Raw genomic sequence first — 17,247 nt, 5'->3', positions numbered from 1 at the left:
AATAGACCAACACACAATATATACAACACACCATTCCAATAGACCAACACACAACATATACAACACAACATTCCAATAGACCAACACACAACATATACAACCAGAGTTTCTTCCAGGCATCTCTTCGGGGGGGCCTGGCCCCCCCGAAAAATTTTTACCGCCCCCCCGAACGAAATGAAATTTATATAATTTATATAGAAAATATATACTTTTAACAGTGTCCGCCCCCCCGAAGAAAGTCTACCGCTCCCCCGAAAATGTCAAGTGCCCCCCCGGAGAAAAAAGTCTGGAAGAAACACTGTATACAACACAACATTCTTGAAAATAATCACCCTTGACTAGTAAAAATCACAAAGCCCTTTTTCTGTATTTGTATTATATGTAAGTCCATTGTGTCTACGTATTCACCCAACCCTTACACATAGCCGACATTTGGAAACATTAGAATAAAATCAAAGGCAGAGTTATGAAACATTACCACCTCCCTCCCAAATCGCTATACACCTCATAACAAAAAAAAAACACCTCCCCTACCCCCCACGCGTTATCTAATATATGCACGAGCCGTTATTATGCTGTATAATGTAATTGGTGTCATACACCAAAAACTTGATGGCATCAAACAGCACCTAGCTATCAAGATGTTCGCCTTTGATAAGCTGTACCCATACAATATCCGTATCTTTAAATCGCCAACCTTCGAAACCGATACTTTAAGCCATTGGAAGTTAAGGTAAAAGCGTCGTGGTTAGAGTTAAAGGCTGGTGTAAAGGGTTTGCGTTGACGTGACTGTTTAAGTCCGGCTTGTGTTTAAAGGTACGGTTATGGTTCGGTATAAAAAAAACGGGTTTATTGTTGTATGGTTGGTACCGGCGATACCAGCAGTACGAATACGTGGGTACGGCTAATCGACAGGTACCGGAAGGTGCCTGACCCGGACCTCACGGGGAGGGCACCACGCAAAAAAAAAAAAAAAAAAAAAAAAAAAAAAAAAAAAAACTTTAAGTCGGCTCCAGCCCCAGCTAAACAAACGCCGCGAGTACCACGTGATCACCGTCTTTTGTGCGAGGCCCGTTGGCTGAGGTTCATCAATAGCTCGAGGCAGGGGTCGGAGATAGCCATCTGTGTCGGGGTAAAAGGTTGGGGGGGGGGGGGTGAGAAGAGGGGGTTGGGGGGCGATCTCATCTATTCCTAACTTGATACGTGGGTTATCTGTTGATCTCTGCATAATTGTGTTCCAGCACCTCCGCTAAATATCGTCTTCTTCTCAGGTGGATGTCTTCATCAGGGAATCCTGGGACGGTGAGGTGTGGGGGGGGGGGGGGGTATTTGTAATTATTTAGGGGGCTGGTGGCTGAATAGGTTGTGTAGCTGTTAGGGGTGGAGGGGGTGGCGGTGAGGTGACAAATGTTAAACTTTGATGAGGTATCGTAGAGGTTATACTTGGAGGTAACAAGCATCAGATCTAGAGGAGGTCGTAAAAGGTAACCTTTTGTTGAGGTGTAATGTTGTTGATGGGAATGGTCTGTTTGGGTGGTGTACGTGTGGCCAGAGCTATAGTCTGATTCGGAGTGGGGGTGGGGGTGGGGGGTAGTTATTATTGCTCTAGCCTGATTAAGAGGGGGGAGGGAGTAGTTGTAGACAGTGCTATACCCTGATGGGGGGGTGGGTGTGTGTGGGGGGGGGGTATTGTAGTCAGTGCTATACCTTGATTTTGAGGGGGGAGGGTAGTTTTTGTAGACTGTGCTATACCTTGATGGGGGGGGGGGGGGGGGCTAGTTATTATTGCTATAGCCTGATTACGGGGGGGGGGGGGAGTTATAGTAGCCAGTGCAATACCCTGATTGCAGTTAACCTATTTTAGACAGTGTTATAACGTGATTGGGGGGGGGGAGGGGGTAGTTATTGTAGGTATACCCTGATTGTGTAAGGGGGGCGGAGAATCGTTGTAATACATTGACGAGGTAGGACTAATCTCACTGAGGTACTGGTGGGGTGTGAAGGAGAATCTCAATGCCTTGATGATATGATGAAGTTATACCTGGCGAGGTAACAAGGTCTGATACGGTACCTAACACGCGGAAAAGCTCACGTGGCAATCCCAGTGGGGCAAGACGATTGGGAAAGAAGGTGGGGATGGATATGTGAAGAAAACCGGCAATAAGTATTAGCAGACAAGTTATGTCATGGAATCCACAAGGTTCAAGAAAACCCATATTACGTATACTATTGATGTCATATGGTGAGGAGGTCAAATAGCTTGATTAGGTCACATGTTTTGATGAGGTCACATATTGAGATAGAGTTACATAAGTTGATGAGATGACATAGTTTGATGACGTCATATAAGAGGTCATATGTTAAGATGGGGTCACACATTTTGATGAGGGCACGTAATTTAATGAGTTCACACATTTTGATGAGGTCACATAATTAGATGAGGTCACATAATTTAATGAGTTCACACATTTTGATGAGGGCACGTAATTTGATGAGGTCACATAATTTAATGAGTTCACACATTTTGATGAGGGCACGTAATTAGATGAGGTCACATAATTTAATGAGTTCACACATTTTGATGAGGGCACGTAATTTGATGAGGTCACATAATTTAATGAGTTCACACATTTTGATGAGGTCACATAATTAGATGAGGTCACATAATTTAATGAGTTCACACATTTTGATGAGGTCACATAATTAGATGAGGTCACATAATTTAATGAGTTCACACATTTTAATGAGGTCACATAATTAGATGAGGTCACATAATTTAATGAGTTCACACATTTTGATGAGGTCACATAATTAGATGAGGTCACATAATTTAATGAGTTCACACATTTTAATGAGGTCACATAATTTAATGAGGTCACATATTTAATGAGTTCACACATTTTGATGAGGTCACATAATTTAATGAGTTCACACATTTTAATGAGGTCACATAATTTAATGAGGTCACATATTTTAATGAGTTCACACATGTTGATGAGGTCACATAATTTAATGAGTTCACACATTTTAATGAGGTCACATAATTTAATGAGGTCACATATTTTAATGAGTTCACACATGTTGATGAGGTCACATAATTTAATGAGTTCACACATTTTAATGAGGTCACATAATTTAATGAGTTCACACATTTTGATGAGGTCACACATTTTGATGAGGTCACATAATTTAATGAGGTCACATTATTAGATGAGGTCACACATTTTGATGAGGTCACATAATTAGATGAGGTCACACATATTTTGATGACGTATACACCAACTACGGAGCCAGCCAGCAGACAAGATCATCACCATGAAGAACACAGGTAGCGACATACCTCTTGATGAGCTGAGCTAATTAGTTCTCGTTAGGCGCCAGGTGCCGGGGGGCGTAGGGCCAACCCCTGAGGTAGGTACAACAGTTTATGTCTGTGTGAGCCAGCAGATGAAAGTGAGCTGGAATTTTTTTTTTCATCACGTGAATTTTAAGTATGCAGTTTTTTTTCTACTGCTAGAGAACACTTGTTGATTATATAGTTTACAATGTTGAGTTTTTACCATTCAGTCTTGCGGGTTAGAATGTTACAGACCCACGTTATGTATTTTAAAAAATAATTACTTGTTAACATTGGGTGTGTTTTGTTTTTAAAGATTATTTTTTTTAAATCTCCACATTAAAAATCTTTTATTTGAAAAAAAAAAAAATCTGTCTTTTTTATATTGTGTGCAGCGATTTGATTTTCTGTAGAAACAAAATTAGTAAAATTTGTGGTTCCTTCATCACGGTAATGTAATACATTACCTTTCTACTTAATTACACCTTTACAGAAGCTCGTAATGTTTCTAATTAAATTAATCACTCATTTACGAAAACGCGAAACATGTATACTTAATTCTTCAGTTACAGGAGAACTTCACTTTTCTAATTAACGAGCCGGCCCGCGGCATAACATACGCCGCTATTTAGTTGTTTCTAATTTTCAATAATTCATAATTTGTGAATTCGACAGTACCAACGCTGACACTGAAAATATTTCTTTAAAACACTATAAGTAGCTCGTTAAGGACCATAACCCCCCCCCTTCCTTCCCCCCCCCCTCCCCCCCCCCCCCTACGTTTAAAATCGTTGGCTCTGCTTGTAAACATTTAGAGTGAACACAGCTCACTAAAACCATGTAGGGGTGGGGAGGTAGGGAGAGCGTTTGCAGCTTGTTTTCTAACGGCTCGAAGAGGAGAATTATATATATAGATACCACATTACATTCACATTTACACAAATACCAAAGAAAGAAACATTTCTACCAAATTCAACTATAACACATGTAAGAAACATTTCTACCTAATCCAAAAAGTACACATGTAAAAAGCATTTCTATCTAATCACACAAACACATATGTAAGAAACATTTCTACACAATCTAACAATACATAGGCCTATGTACACACATTTCCATCTAATCCCAACCCCCATCATCCAAACTGCGGCAAAACAATTACAAAAACATATTAAACAAGACAAGGCCCATCCAAATGTCCCAGTTTTACCCAGAAATTATGACGTAAACATGTTGCTACTTCCAATAACCCCAGCAATCTATCCCAGAAATTATGACGTAAACATGTAGCTACTTCCAATAACCCCACCAATCTATCCCAGAAATTATGACGTAAACATGTAGCTACTTCCAATAACCCCAGCAATCTATCCCAGAAATTATGACGTAAACATGTAGCTACTTCCAATAACCCCACCAATCTATCCCAGAAATTATGACGTAAACATGTAGCTACTTCCAATAACCCCAGCAATCTATCCCAGAAATTATGACGTAAACATGTAGCTACTTCCAATAACCCCACCAATCTATTCCAGGAATTATGACGTAAACATGTAGCTACTTCCAATAACCCCAGCAATCTATCCCAGAAATTATGACGTAAACATGTAGCTACTTCCAATAACCCCACCAATCTATTCCAGGAATTATGACGTAAACATGTAGCTACTTCCAATAACCCCACCAATCTATCCCAGGAATTATGACGTCAACATGTAGCTACTTCCAATAACCCCACCAATCTATCCCCGGAAATGTCCCTTCCAGACCTGGAACCATTTTCCCTGCCATAAAGAATGGCAGATAATAAATGATGGTGATTAATCGAATGGATGACCGCCCTTTTCTATTGCCTTGTATCCCACAGCTGACGTCCCTCTCTCTCTAGGCGGGCAGAATTTACGCTTCAAGTCGTGTAATCTTCCACGGGCAAACTTTCTTTATGGGCCCCTGCAGGTCAGTTTAGCGTTTTTATGGGCCCCGGTAGGTCGGTTGTGTTGGTATTATGGGTGCCCTCTACTGGTAACATGAGTGGATGTTACAGGATCATTTGCAATACATCGAAACTCAAGTTTGTCTTCTTTGAGGAAAGCTAGTGGAAGTGGTTTTAATGTGACTATGTGGGATCCCAGTTTGTAAGGGGTGGGGGAGTGAAGGGGTGGGGGAGCAGTTTACATATGTAGGGTGTAGGCCATTACATAGAAAAAAACAAAACTGATGGGAAAATGACGGGCTCATAAGGACAGTACATTTTCTGTCATCTGATGGGGGGGGGGGGGGGGTAGGAGTGTATGTTGCTAAATGTAGAGTCAATATAATGTGGAGTGTTGGCGTGTTAGTTGCTAAATGTGTAGTAAAAATAATGTGGATCTTAAGTTGCTAAATGTGTAGTAAACATAATGTGAATCTTAAGTAGCTAAATGTGTAGAAAACAAATTATGATGTCAAATTGCTGGATGGCAAAATGTGAAGTCAACTTAATGTGACAAGTCACAACACATGTGGTGACAGCACGTGTTTTGACACATGTATTTGGCCACAACAGCACGATATAACATCTGTGACAACAAACAAAAGCAATAAAAAAAAGTTGATATTCATTGTAGACATTTTATTGACGCCTGTTCGTGATGGGTTTAAATTAATCAACAAGTTAATTAGCGCACTTTTTCACAATCTTTCAACTTTTCACATTACAACATTTGAAGTTCCACACATACATTTTTTGCATACACTCAAATCTTTTAAACCATTCATTAACTTTGTTCCATTATATATTCAGTCATCTAGTTTAATCAATCATACAATCAACGTGTTCAATCATTCACATTGTTGCAAAAAGGCCTGAGCTATTTACATATCTGTGCTACGCGCAATCGTCTCTCAAGCAATCAAACACGCTACCACAATCCCAAACAATCACATCAACAATCATTACATATATCATGTATCACACAATCATGTATCACACAAGCATATATCACGCAATCACAAAATCACAATCACACATATGGCACAATCAAGTCGTACACAATCATCAATCACACCATTCCAACCGTGTCTTATTCTTGAAAGACTGTACATCATACGTTGGGGAAAATAAATCATTGTCATATGCAAAAGTCGTTGAGAGAAAACATGAGAAACTATATACAAAAGATGAATGTGATACAATATACTTCTGGTATACAGAATTCACATCTTTTTATATCACAATATGGATGACATTAGAACTTTGTTTCACAAAAAAAAAAAAATGTACAAATTAGACGAACAGTTTGGTTTTAAAAAAATAAATTATTTGGTCCAACATCGCTGTCAGTCTTTAAAAAAATGTCCTACATAAAATGTCCTACTTGAATCTAATCTAGTCCTATACAAGATAGGACACATAAACAAAAACCTACACCAGTATTCCTTGAACTCTTACAACATATCTCTTAAACTCCTACACTCAGTCCTTTACTCATATTGTCACTAACCACAATGATTGTCCTTCAAGTTCTATACCTGTGTAAATTCATGTCCTACGTTCATCTTGTTACCTACATTTGCATGTCTAGCCCCCCCCCCCCCCCTTTCCACCGAGAAAGTCCCCAGGGGTTCTTCAATTCAATATTGTACACAATTGTGTGCGGTTTTTCTCAAGACAGATGTGGTTATAAAAATATGATTATGTGGTATTTGTAAGAGTTAACTAAAGATTGATTTGTTTTTTTTTTAACATCCAAAAGCAAACTGTTTTTTAACATTCCACATTGAAATCTTACTTTAAAAAACAATAACTATGTCAAAATGTCTTCAAATGTACAGGCTAATTAAAATTATTTACTGGAAAAATGCTTAAAACGTGTGGGTGCAGAAATGAAATCCACAGTCCACTCCATATGATACATCCAATCAAAGCTTGTCTTACTAAAGTAAAACCTCAGATTAAAATGTCGAGTTGATGTAAATAAATAAATAAAAATGTAGCCTTTAAAGGCAAAAAAAAAGAAATATTTCTAAGTTTTTGCATTAAAATTTTTTTAAATTTAATAAAAATTGATTCTTAAAATATTTTAATGTCTGCCCCGCATTCTTGTGCTGTGGAATACAATCCATCCCTTTCACATGAAACAAAGTCCCAGGTAAGTGTCCCTAATGTCAATCTAAAGATGTTTCTTAAAGTCCTGTTTTACCTGTTACAACTGTTTTACAATACATTCTATTATAAAGGCTCGTAACAATTGGTATACATCTGGTATGTTTGAAAAACATACCACAAGAAAATGGAATTTTTAAAAATAGGAATTGATTGAAAATATAGATAAATATTCCCACGACAAGAGGAATATTGTCGGTGAAATTGGGAATAAGATCTAGGCATATTACAATAAATCAGTTAAAGATTTAAAGATGGCAACAGTGCAAATAAAATAGAACATTTGTCAATGTGGGTAGGAGGATGGACGATGAAAATGGGAACATGGACAATAATGATGGGATTAAGGTGAATGGGGATGGAGAAATGGTCGATGATTATGAGCATATGGTCAACAAAAATGGGAACATGATTAATAGAGAGGGGAATATGATTAATATAGATGGGAACATGATTAGTATAGATGGGAACCTGGTGAACAAAAATGGGAACATGATTAATACACATGGGAACATGATTAATACAGATGGGAACATGATTAAAATATAGATGGGAACATGATTAATATAGGTGGGAACATGATTCATATAGATGGGAACATGATTAATATAGATGGGAACATGATTAATATAGATGGTCGATGAAGATGGTGAGTTGACAGCCGGGGAATATTTACATAACAAAAGGCCAGGCTAGGAATGTTGGTCGATGGCAGCTGTAACAGGAACAGGGTTTATAGGAGGCACACACTGGTCAGTGGCCAAGTGGCCAACACACTGGTCAGTGGCCAAGTGGCCAACACAATGGTCACACAGTGGCCAAGTGGCCATCACACTGGTCACACAGTGGCCAAGTGGCCATCACACTGGTCACACAGTGGCCAAGTGGACATCACACTGGTCACACAGTGGCCAAGTGGACATCACACTGGTCAATGGCCCTTTCCACTGGTCACACAGTGGCGAAGTGGACATCACACTGGTCAGTGGCCCTTTCCACTGGTCACACGATAGTTGGCCAAGTGGCCTCACATTCCACGTGACAACACAGACCACGAGATGGCACATTTGTCAATTTATCACAGACACACTCACATACACACACCATGTTTACTACTACCATGTCTTTTATTGTAACCAGTCACACACACACACACACACACACACAGGTTTACTACTACCATGTCTTGTACTGTAACCAGACACACATCAACGCTTCCCATGTCAACATCCTTTGTGGCCACTGTGAATACAACTAACATTTTCCACTCTGCGTTTCGGCCAAACTGGCCATGGCTAAAAAGAAAAGGCCATACTCTTGAGCTACAAGACAACACCTTGGTAAAATCAACCAGCAATGAACACACGTTAATGTCAAACAAATGCTGGTCAGACTTTGGCCATCACTGTAATGTTGGCCATCACTATCTGTCATGTTGGCCATCACTATCTGTCAAGTTGGCCCAACTAAGGTCATCTCTATCTGCCATACTGGCCATCACTATCTGTCAAGTTGGCCCAACTAAGGTTATTACTATCTGAATTGGCCATTACTATCTGTCAAGTTGGCCCAACTAAGGTCATCTCTATCTGCCATATTGGCCATCACTATCTGCCAAACTGTCCCTGGCACCAAGCTATCTGCTGGTACACGTCGTCCAGTCTCTGCTGAAGTATCTTGACGTTCTTCTCTGGTATCTTGGCCAAGTGTTTGTGGAGGGGCTCGCTGGCGGCGAACAGGGAATGTAGCTCCTGGCCGACGCTCGACGCCTTGTGAAGCCGCGTCACGGCGTCGACGGTCTGAGTCCTGAAGACGCAGAGGGAATGCAGGAGCGCGAGGTGGTAGCTGGCGTACTTGTCAAGCAGCCTGTAGCCGTGGAACAGCCCCGACTCGTTGTCCAGGAAGACCAAGGTCCCGTCCTTGAGCTGCTCCAGGTTGTGGGCGGGGTTGCTCATCATCTGGTCGTTCCACTGGCGGTTGAACATGTTGTTGATGACGCGGTCGAGGTTGGCGGTGAGGTAGTCGAAGATGATGAGATCAGACCACTGCACCAGCTCGCAGAGTTCGGGCTGGGACTTCATGCCTAGGCCCGCTAGCGTCGGCTCTAATTTGTTTTTCTCTTCTCTGAACTCTAAAGGGATGTGGGCGGGGGAGAGGTCGGCGATGTGTTGGGTGAGGACCACAAGTTTAGAGTCGGCCCACTGGGCGAGAGACAGCTGTAAGTGGACGGTCCGCCATTTAGACGACAATGTGTCGACTTGAGCCAGGGTTGTGGGCGGCGTGTTGGTCATGTTGAGAAGACGAGCCAGATAGAAAGAGAAGATCTCGCCCTGGATCTGGTCAGTGTTGAGCCGGTACCGCGCGCAGGCTTTCGTCGCGTCACGGAACGTCACGAGGCGGTTCTGCATCCGCCCGCAGCCTTCCTCCATCTTGACCACATCGAGGTTCTCCACGCGGCGCCGCCACGCGGCCACATCGGAGGACAGGAACGCCGCGGGGCAGGACTTCTCCAGCTCCGGGCTCCACGTGACGCCGTGGACGATCTTCTGCAGGTAGAAACTATCCTCTGAGGAGTTCGCCAGACCGGCGACCTCAACACTCGCCTCCCTTTTAACAACACGTTTCGGGTTATCACCATCTCCAACAGTATCCACTAGAACTGGATCTTTCTCAATTTTGAATTTCACCTCATTTTCCCGACGCGATCCCTGTGACAGTTGGCCACCGTTTCCAGTCGGACCAGAGTCTTGTTTGTTTTCGCCTGCTAACTCCCCCAAGGTCACGGCCGGGCCGGATAACTGTGTACCGTTAGAGCGTGTGCGATCATCTCCTGCAGCCGTCGAGGCATTAGCCCTGCCCCCTGCCGGCCATTCCGGTTTAAGCCGGTTTGATCTTTGTTTGCCCATTGGTTGCGCCAACACGCTGGAGGAAGCCGGGAATGTTGTATTACGGATCTGTTGGTTCGGGGGCCGGTGGCGGAGATTTTTCTCCCCCTCCTCGCTCAGGCTTCGGCGGGAGCGGAAGCTGGGGGGCGCGTGGGGCGGCAGCTGGTCGGCGGGGTGGCTGGAGTCGCTGGGGAGCTGCAGCAGGAGGCCGAAGACCAGCCCGAGGGTGAAACCGATGCCCGTCATCATGAGCAGACCTGACTTCATTCTACCCCCGGGGTCATCCCCGTGTACCGGCGCGGTGGTGACACGGTGGGTGGTGATACAGAAGGTGGTGATACAGAAGGTGCCGAAACGACGGTGAACAATGCTGTTTGCTGGTCCAACAACAGACAGGCGGATTCACGGTTGTCAAGGAAGAAAATGGCGACTGTTTACTACCTGCAAAGAGAAAACATGACACGTGAGCGACAGATTTAGCGGCCATGTTTTTTTAAACAGCGATTGTGTGTTACGAATTAACACAGAGCCCTGCTCGTGTCTAGTAGAGGTTCGAGTCTGTCTTTGTCTTAAACCTGCTCGTGTCTAGTAGAGGTTCGAGTCTGTCTTTGTCTTTACTGAACCTGCTCGTGTCTAATAGAGGTTCGAGTCTGTCTTTGTCTTAAACCTGTTCGTGTCTAGTAGAGGTTCGAGTCTGTCTTTGTCTTTACTGAACCTGCTCTTGTCAATAGGTTAGAGCTAAAATATTAGAGACGATTCAACGAAAGAAATTAGGTCTTTACTTAATCAGGTCTTTAATTAAGTCATATCTTAAACAGAAGAGACGTTATAAAAAAACAAAGGCAATTAAAACAACGATAAAAACAACTATTATAGGAAGAAGAGCCACGGTAGTAAGAAAATGAAAAAAATATCATATACTAATTATAAAATAAAAATAATAACCATAATAAAAGAATATATTAATAATTACTATTCTTATTTTTTATGATTTTAATTATTATAAAAAAGTAATTCTAATTATTAAAAGAATAGTGCATAATACAATAAAAACAGTTGAGAATACAAGTAGAATTGTGGAAGGACATGGTAACTATTTCTACCAAATAGTAGGCCAATAATTCTATTGTCGATCACCCATGAAAAAAGCGAATAGCGAGCAGCCTTTTGGTTTTAACTGTGGTTATATAAAAAATAAATAAACTAGTGGTTTTTGTTTTTTGTTGTTGTTTTTTTTGTGAGTAAAAATAGCCCAAAATTGATCGGACTAATTATTTTTTTCAAAGCAAATACTTAAAATTTAATTAAATTTTATGATGTATTTTTCAGCATGAAATTTCATCAACTAGGAGAACCAATTATATCTGAAAATTCATTAGAATTCAATAGATCGATACGTTGAAAATTAATTGCTTTATTTTAATAATAGTCGCTTTTTAGAGAAAAAAAAGTTGTTAGAAGTATTATAAATTCAACACTGCATTATTAACATATAGTATTGTAGTTTTTATAGATTTAACTTAAGGTAATTTTAATAATTCTGGAATATTTATTGCACATTACTATAAGATTATTTATTTTCAATTAACAATTAAGTTTAGATTACATTTTCATATAAAAAGTTGGGAATTATTTATTAACACATTATTGCGCATAGCGAGTTAAAAATATTAATTAATTTATTTATTGGTAATTTACCAAGGATTATACGAATAATGAGCTATATCACAACGCTAGTTTCAAGTGAAATCAATGTTCTTAAAAAAGGTAATTCCTAAAAAGGATTATTCCTAATATGGATTATTCCTAAAAAGAAACCACGGAAATAAGTGACCTTGACACAGTAAACTTAAGCCGAGCACGTGATATTTGCTGAGAAAACAACTTGTAGCGGTTATCTGGTCATACGGGCAGACGGCTAAACAACGGACGGCGGGAAATTAATGAAAAAATCACACGACAGAAACAACACACGCGGACATGCACACACAGACACAGATACATACACGGGTCTTCGCGGTGATAAAAGTAGATAAACAGACGTCCAGAAGTCATAAACAGACGTCCAGAAGTCATAAACATTAAGTCATTTCGTTGGTTACACAAGGTCAGACGTTCACAGAGTCCCTCCGTAGAAGGGGGGGGGGGGCTAATTCAAATTGTGGGCTCCTGGTATGGTCGTGGCTAAAGGCTAGAAATGTAGCCTATGATTAGAGGTGAAAACGTGGCTCATAGTATATATATATATATATATATATATATATATATATATATATATATATATATATATATATATATATATATGAAATTTTAACAAAACTCTCTTTATAAAATATCGACAATCAACACAGAACCCTTTAAAAAGAAAAGGAAAATACCATTAAGATAAAGTGGCAAACGAAGTGCCATACAATCGTAGGGAAATCAAGAAACGAAATATCGATGGCAATAAATCATAGACTGAAACAAAGACTCCCGTTAAATATTTACCCACCAAAATTCTAAACGTAATGTACGGAAACAAAGACTGCAATAAAAGACAAACAGAAACAAAGATCGCCATACAACAAAGACAAAAGGCCACATAAAATGTCTCAAGAAACAACGGCTCTAGTTGAATGCAGGCAGAGACAGAAATTGCTCAAATGTCGATAACAGTTTGTTTGTTGACTGGTGTTTCTTGTCCAAATCTACATGAGCGATATTTAGTGGGGACACATGGGGCTAACGGACCTGGCAATGTTTAGTGAGACACCTGGGGCTAAACAACCTGGCAATGTTTAGTGAGACACCTGGGGCTAAACAACCTGGCAATGTTTAGTGAGACACCTGAGCTAAAGGACCTGGCAATGTTTAGTGAGACACATGGGGCTAACGGACCTGGCAATGTTTAGTGAGACACCTGGGGCTAAAGGACCTGGCAATGTTTGACATCTGGGGCTAACGGACCTGACAATGTTTAGTGAGACAACTGGGGCTAACTGACCTGGCAATGTTTAGTGAGACACCTGGGGCTAAATGACCTGGCAATGTTTAGTGAGACACCTGGAGCTAAAGGACCTGGCAATGTGAGACACCTGGGGCTAACGGACCTAGCTATGTTTAGTGAGACACCTGGAGCTAAAGGACCTGGCAATGTTTAGTGAGACACCTGGAGCTAAAGGACCTGGCAATGGACACCTGCATGGGGCTAAAAGACCTGGCAATGTTTAGTGAGACACCTGGGGCTAACGGACCTGGCAATGTTTGACACCTGGGGCTAAATGACCTGGCAATGTGAGACACCTGGGGCTAAAGGACCTGGCAATGTTTAGTGAGACACCTGGGGCTAACGGACCTGGCAATTTGAGACACCTGGGGCTAACGGACCTGGCAATGTTTAGTGAGACACCTGGGGCTAACGGACCTGGCAATTTGAGACACCTGGGGCTAACGGACCTGGCAATGTTTAGTGAGACACCTGGGGCTAACGGACCTGGCAATGTTTAGTGAGACACCTGGGGCTAAAGGACCTGGCAATGGACACCTGGGGCTAACGGACCTGGCAATGTTTAGTGAGACACCTGGGGCTAACGGACCTGGCAAATTTTAGTGAGACACCTGGGGCTAACGGACCTGGCAATGTTTAGTGAGACACCTGGGGCTAACGGACCTGGCAATGTTTAGTGAGACACCTGGGGCTAAAGGACCTGGCATGGTGAGACACCTGGGGCTAACGGACCTGGCAATGTTTAGTGAGACACCTGGGGCTAACGGACCTGGCAATGTTTAGTGAGACACCTGGGGCTAACGGACCTGGCAATGTTTAGTGAGACACCTGGGGCTAACGGACCTGGCAATTTGAGACACCTGGGGCTAACGGACCTGGCAATGTTTAGTGAGACACCTGGGGCTAACGGACCTGGCAATGTTTAGTGAGACACCTGGGGCTAAAGGACCTGGCAATGGACACCTGGGGCTAACGGACCTGGCAATGTTTAGTGAGACACCTGGGGCTAACGGACCTGGCAAATTTTAGTGAGACACCTGGGGCTAACGGACCTGGCAATGTTTAGTGAGACACCTGGGGCTAACGGACCTGGCAATGTTTGACACCTGGGGCTAACAGACCTGGCAATGTTTAGTGAGACACCTGGGGCTAACGGACCTGGCAATGTTTAGTGAGACACCTGGGGCTAACGGACTAGGCAATGTTTAGTGAGACACCTGGGGCTAACGGACCTGGCAATGTTTAGTGAGACACCTGGGGCTAACGGACTAGGCAATGTTTAGTGAGACACCTGGGGCTAACGGACTAGGCAATGTTTAGTGAGACACCTGGGGCTAACGGACCTGGCAATGTTTAGTGAGACACCTGGGGCTAAGGGACCTGGAAATGTTTAGTGAGACACCTGGGTAATTTGCATGTCGACCTCACCAACCTGGTTATGACAGGTGGTGACGTCTGCACACGAACCTGCACTGTTTATTTTTAGAACTTTCGCTACAGTGTACAGTCCCCGTCCTGCAGTCGGTAGGGAAACAGAGGGAGTAGAGAGTACAGAGGGCGCCATCTGCAGGCACGTCACGTGGCAGGTCTGTTTAGCGAGAAACAAAATGAAAGCCAAATGGATGCAAACCTGATGACGTAATGGTGAGGGCGTTTAGGTGGGACGTGAGCTGAGTCGGGGAGTGTGGGTGTAGGTAGATGTGTGGGAGGTGGTAGTGTGTGGGTGTGGGGGTTGTGTCTGATGGTGTGTGAGGGCGTTGTGTGTGATGGTGGTGCTTGAGGGTGAGGCGTTAGTGAGGTTGAGGTGTGTGGATGGGGTTTGTGAGGGTGTGTGAGTGGTGTTTGTGAGGAAGGTGTGTGTGGGGTGTTCGAGAGTGTGGCGTGATTGTGGGCGTGGTGTAGTTTGTGTGAGGGTAAGGCGTGTGTGGGCGGTAGTTGTGAGGGTATAGTGTGTGAGGTGTGTGTGTGAGTGGTGTGTATGATAAGGTAGATAGTGGTGTGGTTATAGGTGTGAGTGTGTAGGGTATATGCAGGCGGTATGTCTGTGGATAGTAATACATAATGACGGATAGTGTATTTATAGAATTTTAATTAACTCAATTATAAGACCGAATTATTTGTGTAACTTTACATTTGGTTTAAATATCTTTAAAATTGCCAATCGTATCTGTGTCTAGTAGCCTATGTGTCAAATGTAAAACATATTTGTGTGAAATATATGTGAATATGCTATGTATATGTGTGATATGCCAATAAATTAAGCGTGAAGTTTTGATGAGCTGTTGATGAAAGAATACATGTCTGTTTTGATGAACTGAAAGCACGGTCGGGTCGCTAGGTGTGGTTAAGTGGTTAAAATAAACAAAGCCGACAAGAAAGGTGTATTCAATGATGAGGTGGGACGGGGCAGGGGGGGGGGGGAGTGGCCCGTATGTACTCACACTCAATGCTTGGTTGTCTGGGCTGCCAGTTGTTCGTGGTGTCAAGGTATGATGTATGTGTTGTTGGGTGTGTAGATGTGTAGTGTGTTGTTTGGCGTGTTGGTCGTGTTTGAGGTAGTATTGATGTGCAGTGTGTTGGTGATTGTGTTGATGTGTAGTGTGTTGTTGGGCGTGTTGATGTGTAGTGTGTTGTTGGGCGTGTTGATGCGTAGTCTGTTGTTGATTGTGTTGATGTGTAGTGACTTGTTGGTCGTGTTTGTGGTAGTATTGATGTGGAGTGTGTTGTTGATAGTGTTGATGTAGAGTGTGTTGTTGATAGTGTTGATGTGAAGTGTGTTGCTGGACGTGTTGATGTGTAGTGTGTTGTTGAGTGTGATGATGCGGATTTGGTCGTTATTGTGTGTGTAGATGTGTAGTGTGTTGTTGTTGATCGTGTTTATGTGTGTGACTTGTTGGTCCTGTTTAATGTAGTATTGATGTAGATTGTGTTGTTGATAGTGTTGAAGAAGAGTGTTTTTTTTTATTGAATTGCTGTTGTTTGTGTCAATGTCGAGTGTGTTGGTGTTGTGTGTCTCAAATTGTCTTTGCTGCTGATCTAGTTGATGTACATCTTGCCAACTTTGTCTCAGTCTGTTATTGTCTAGCCTGAAGTGTCGTTCTGCTAATGTTCACATTTGCTAACAATGAAACTGACTTGTGTTGACACTAAAGTAGACGTGTGCTGATGCATATGTCGATGTGTAAACTGTGACTGTAAAGGACACTATTTAAAGCACCTCTAAAACAGACCAACATCGTGTTTACCTTACATCTTTCAAACGACTACAACTAACAACAAAAACATCTGTCCTTACACTAAAATACCCCCACACCCTTGCATACAGACAATACAGTTTAACTATTGTGTAAGACTTACGTGGTTTATATGAATGAACTACACGTCGTTGGTCGACTTGTTAGATTCCTCGGATATAAATAATACTCACTAAGAACGACCACAAAGAAGAATGAAATACATCACTGACATCAAAATAATGATAGCATCTCTCTAACACTGGCATCCACATTGTCCATAAAAGACATCGATATAACTGTGACATCGATATAACTCTGACATCTACTTAAGTAACATCCATATAACATTGACAGTTGCAGTTGACAGGCCAGGTTTGTCAGATGGGTGAGATGACGGTGTATGTCCAACAGCGCTCATGCCGTCATTTGTTCAACGGTTAGATTATTGACTCGACGTCCTGGTGACGTCACCTCCCACGTGACTTGATTAACCGACGGTTTGATGAGTCTGACATACCGGAAGATGAAACCCTTCCCGCCACGGTCGAATGTGTACGTCACACGCTGATCGACTACCTGAGGGTTGGGATTCGTGGAGTGGGGCAGTGGGGGTGTTTGTGTGTGGGGGGAGGCAGAGTTGAGGTATGTGTGGA

At 42.2% G+C, this 17,247-nt stretch overlaps 1 protein-coding gene across 3 annotated transcripts in view; it reads right to left on the bottom strand.

The window, feature by feature from the left end:
- Nucleotides 1-9,008: 9,008 nt before the first annotated feature.
- Nucleotides 9,009-17,247, bottom strand: part of LOC131943221 (four-jointed box protein 1) — a 64,824-nt gene continuing 56,585 nt past the window's right edge. For all 3 annotated transcript variants that reach the window (XM_059303232.1, XM_059303230.1, XM_059303229.1), the window contains exon 2: nt 9,009-10,810. In XM_059303232.1, the coding sequence (XP_059159215.1) occupies nt 9,092-10,636 (1,545 nt within the window). In that variant the 5' untranslated portion in view covers nt 10,637-10,810 and the 3' untranslated portion in view covers nt 9,009-9,091. The remainder of the gene's footprint in view (nt 10,811-17,247) is intronic.

This window comes from Physella acuta, unplaced genomic scaffold, assembly GCF_028476545.2.
Source record: "Physella acuta isolate Inbredline_101_S28 unplaced genomic scaffold, ASM2847654v3 ptg000447l, whole genome shotgun sequence".
Lineage (NCBI taxonomy): Eukaryota > Metazoa > Mollusca > Gastropoda > Physidae > Physella > Physella acuta.
This window is presented reverse-complemented; position numbering and strand designations above follow the sequence as displayed.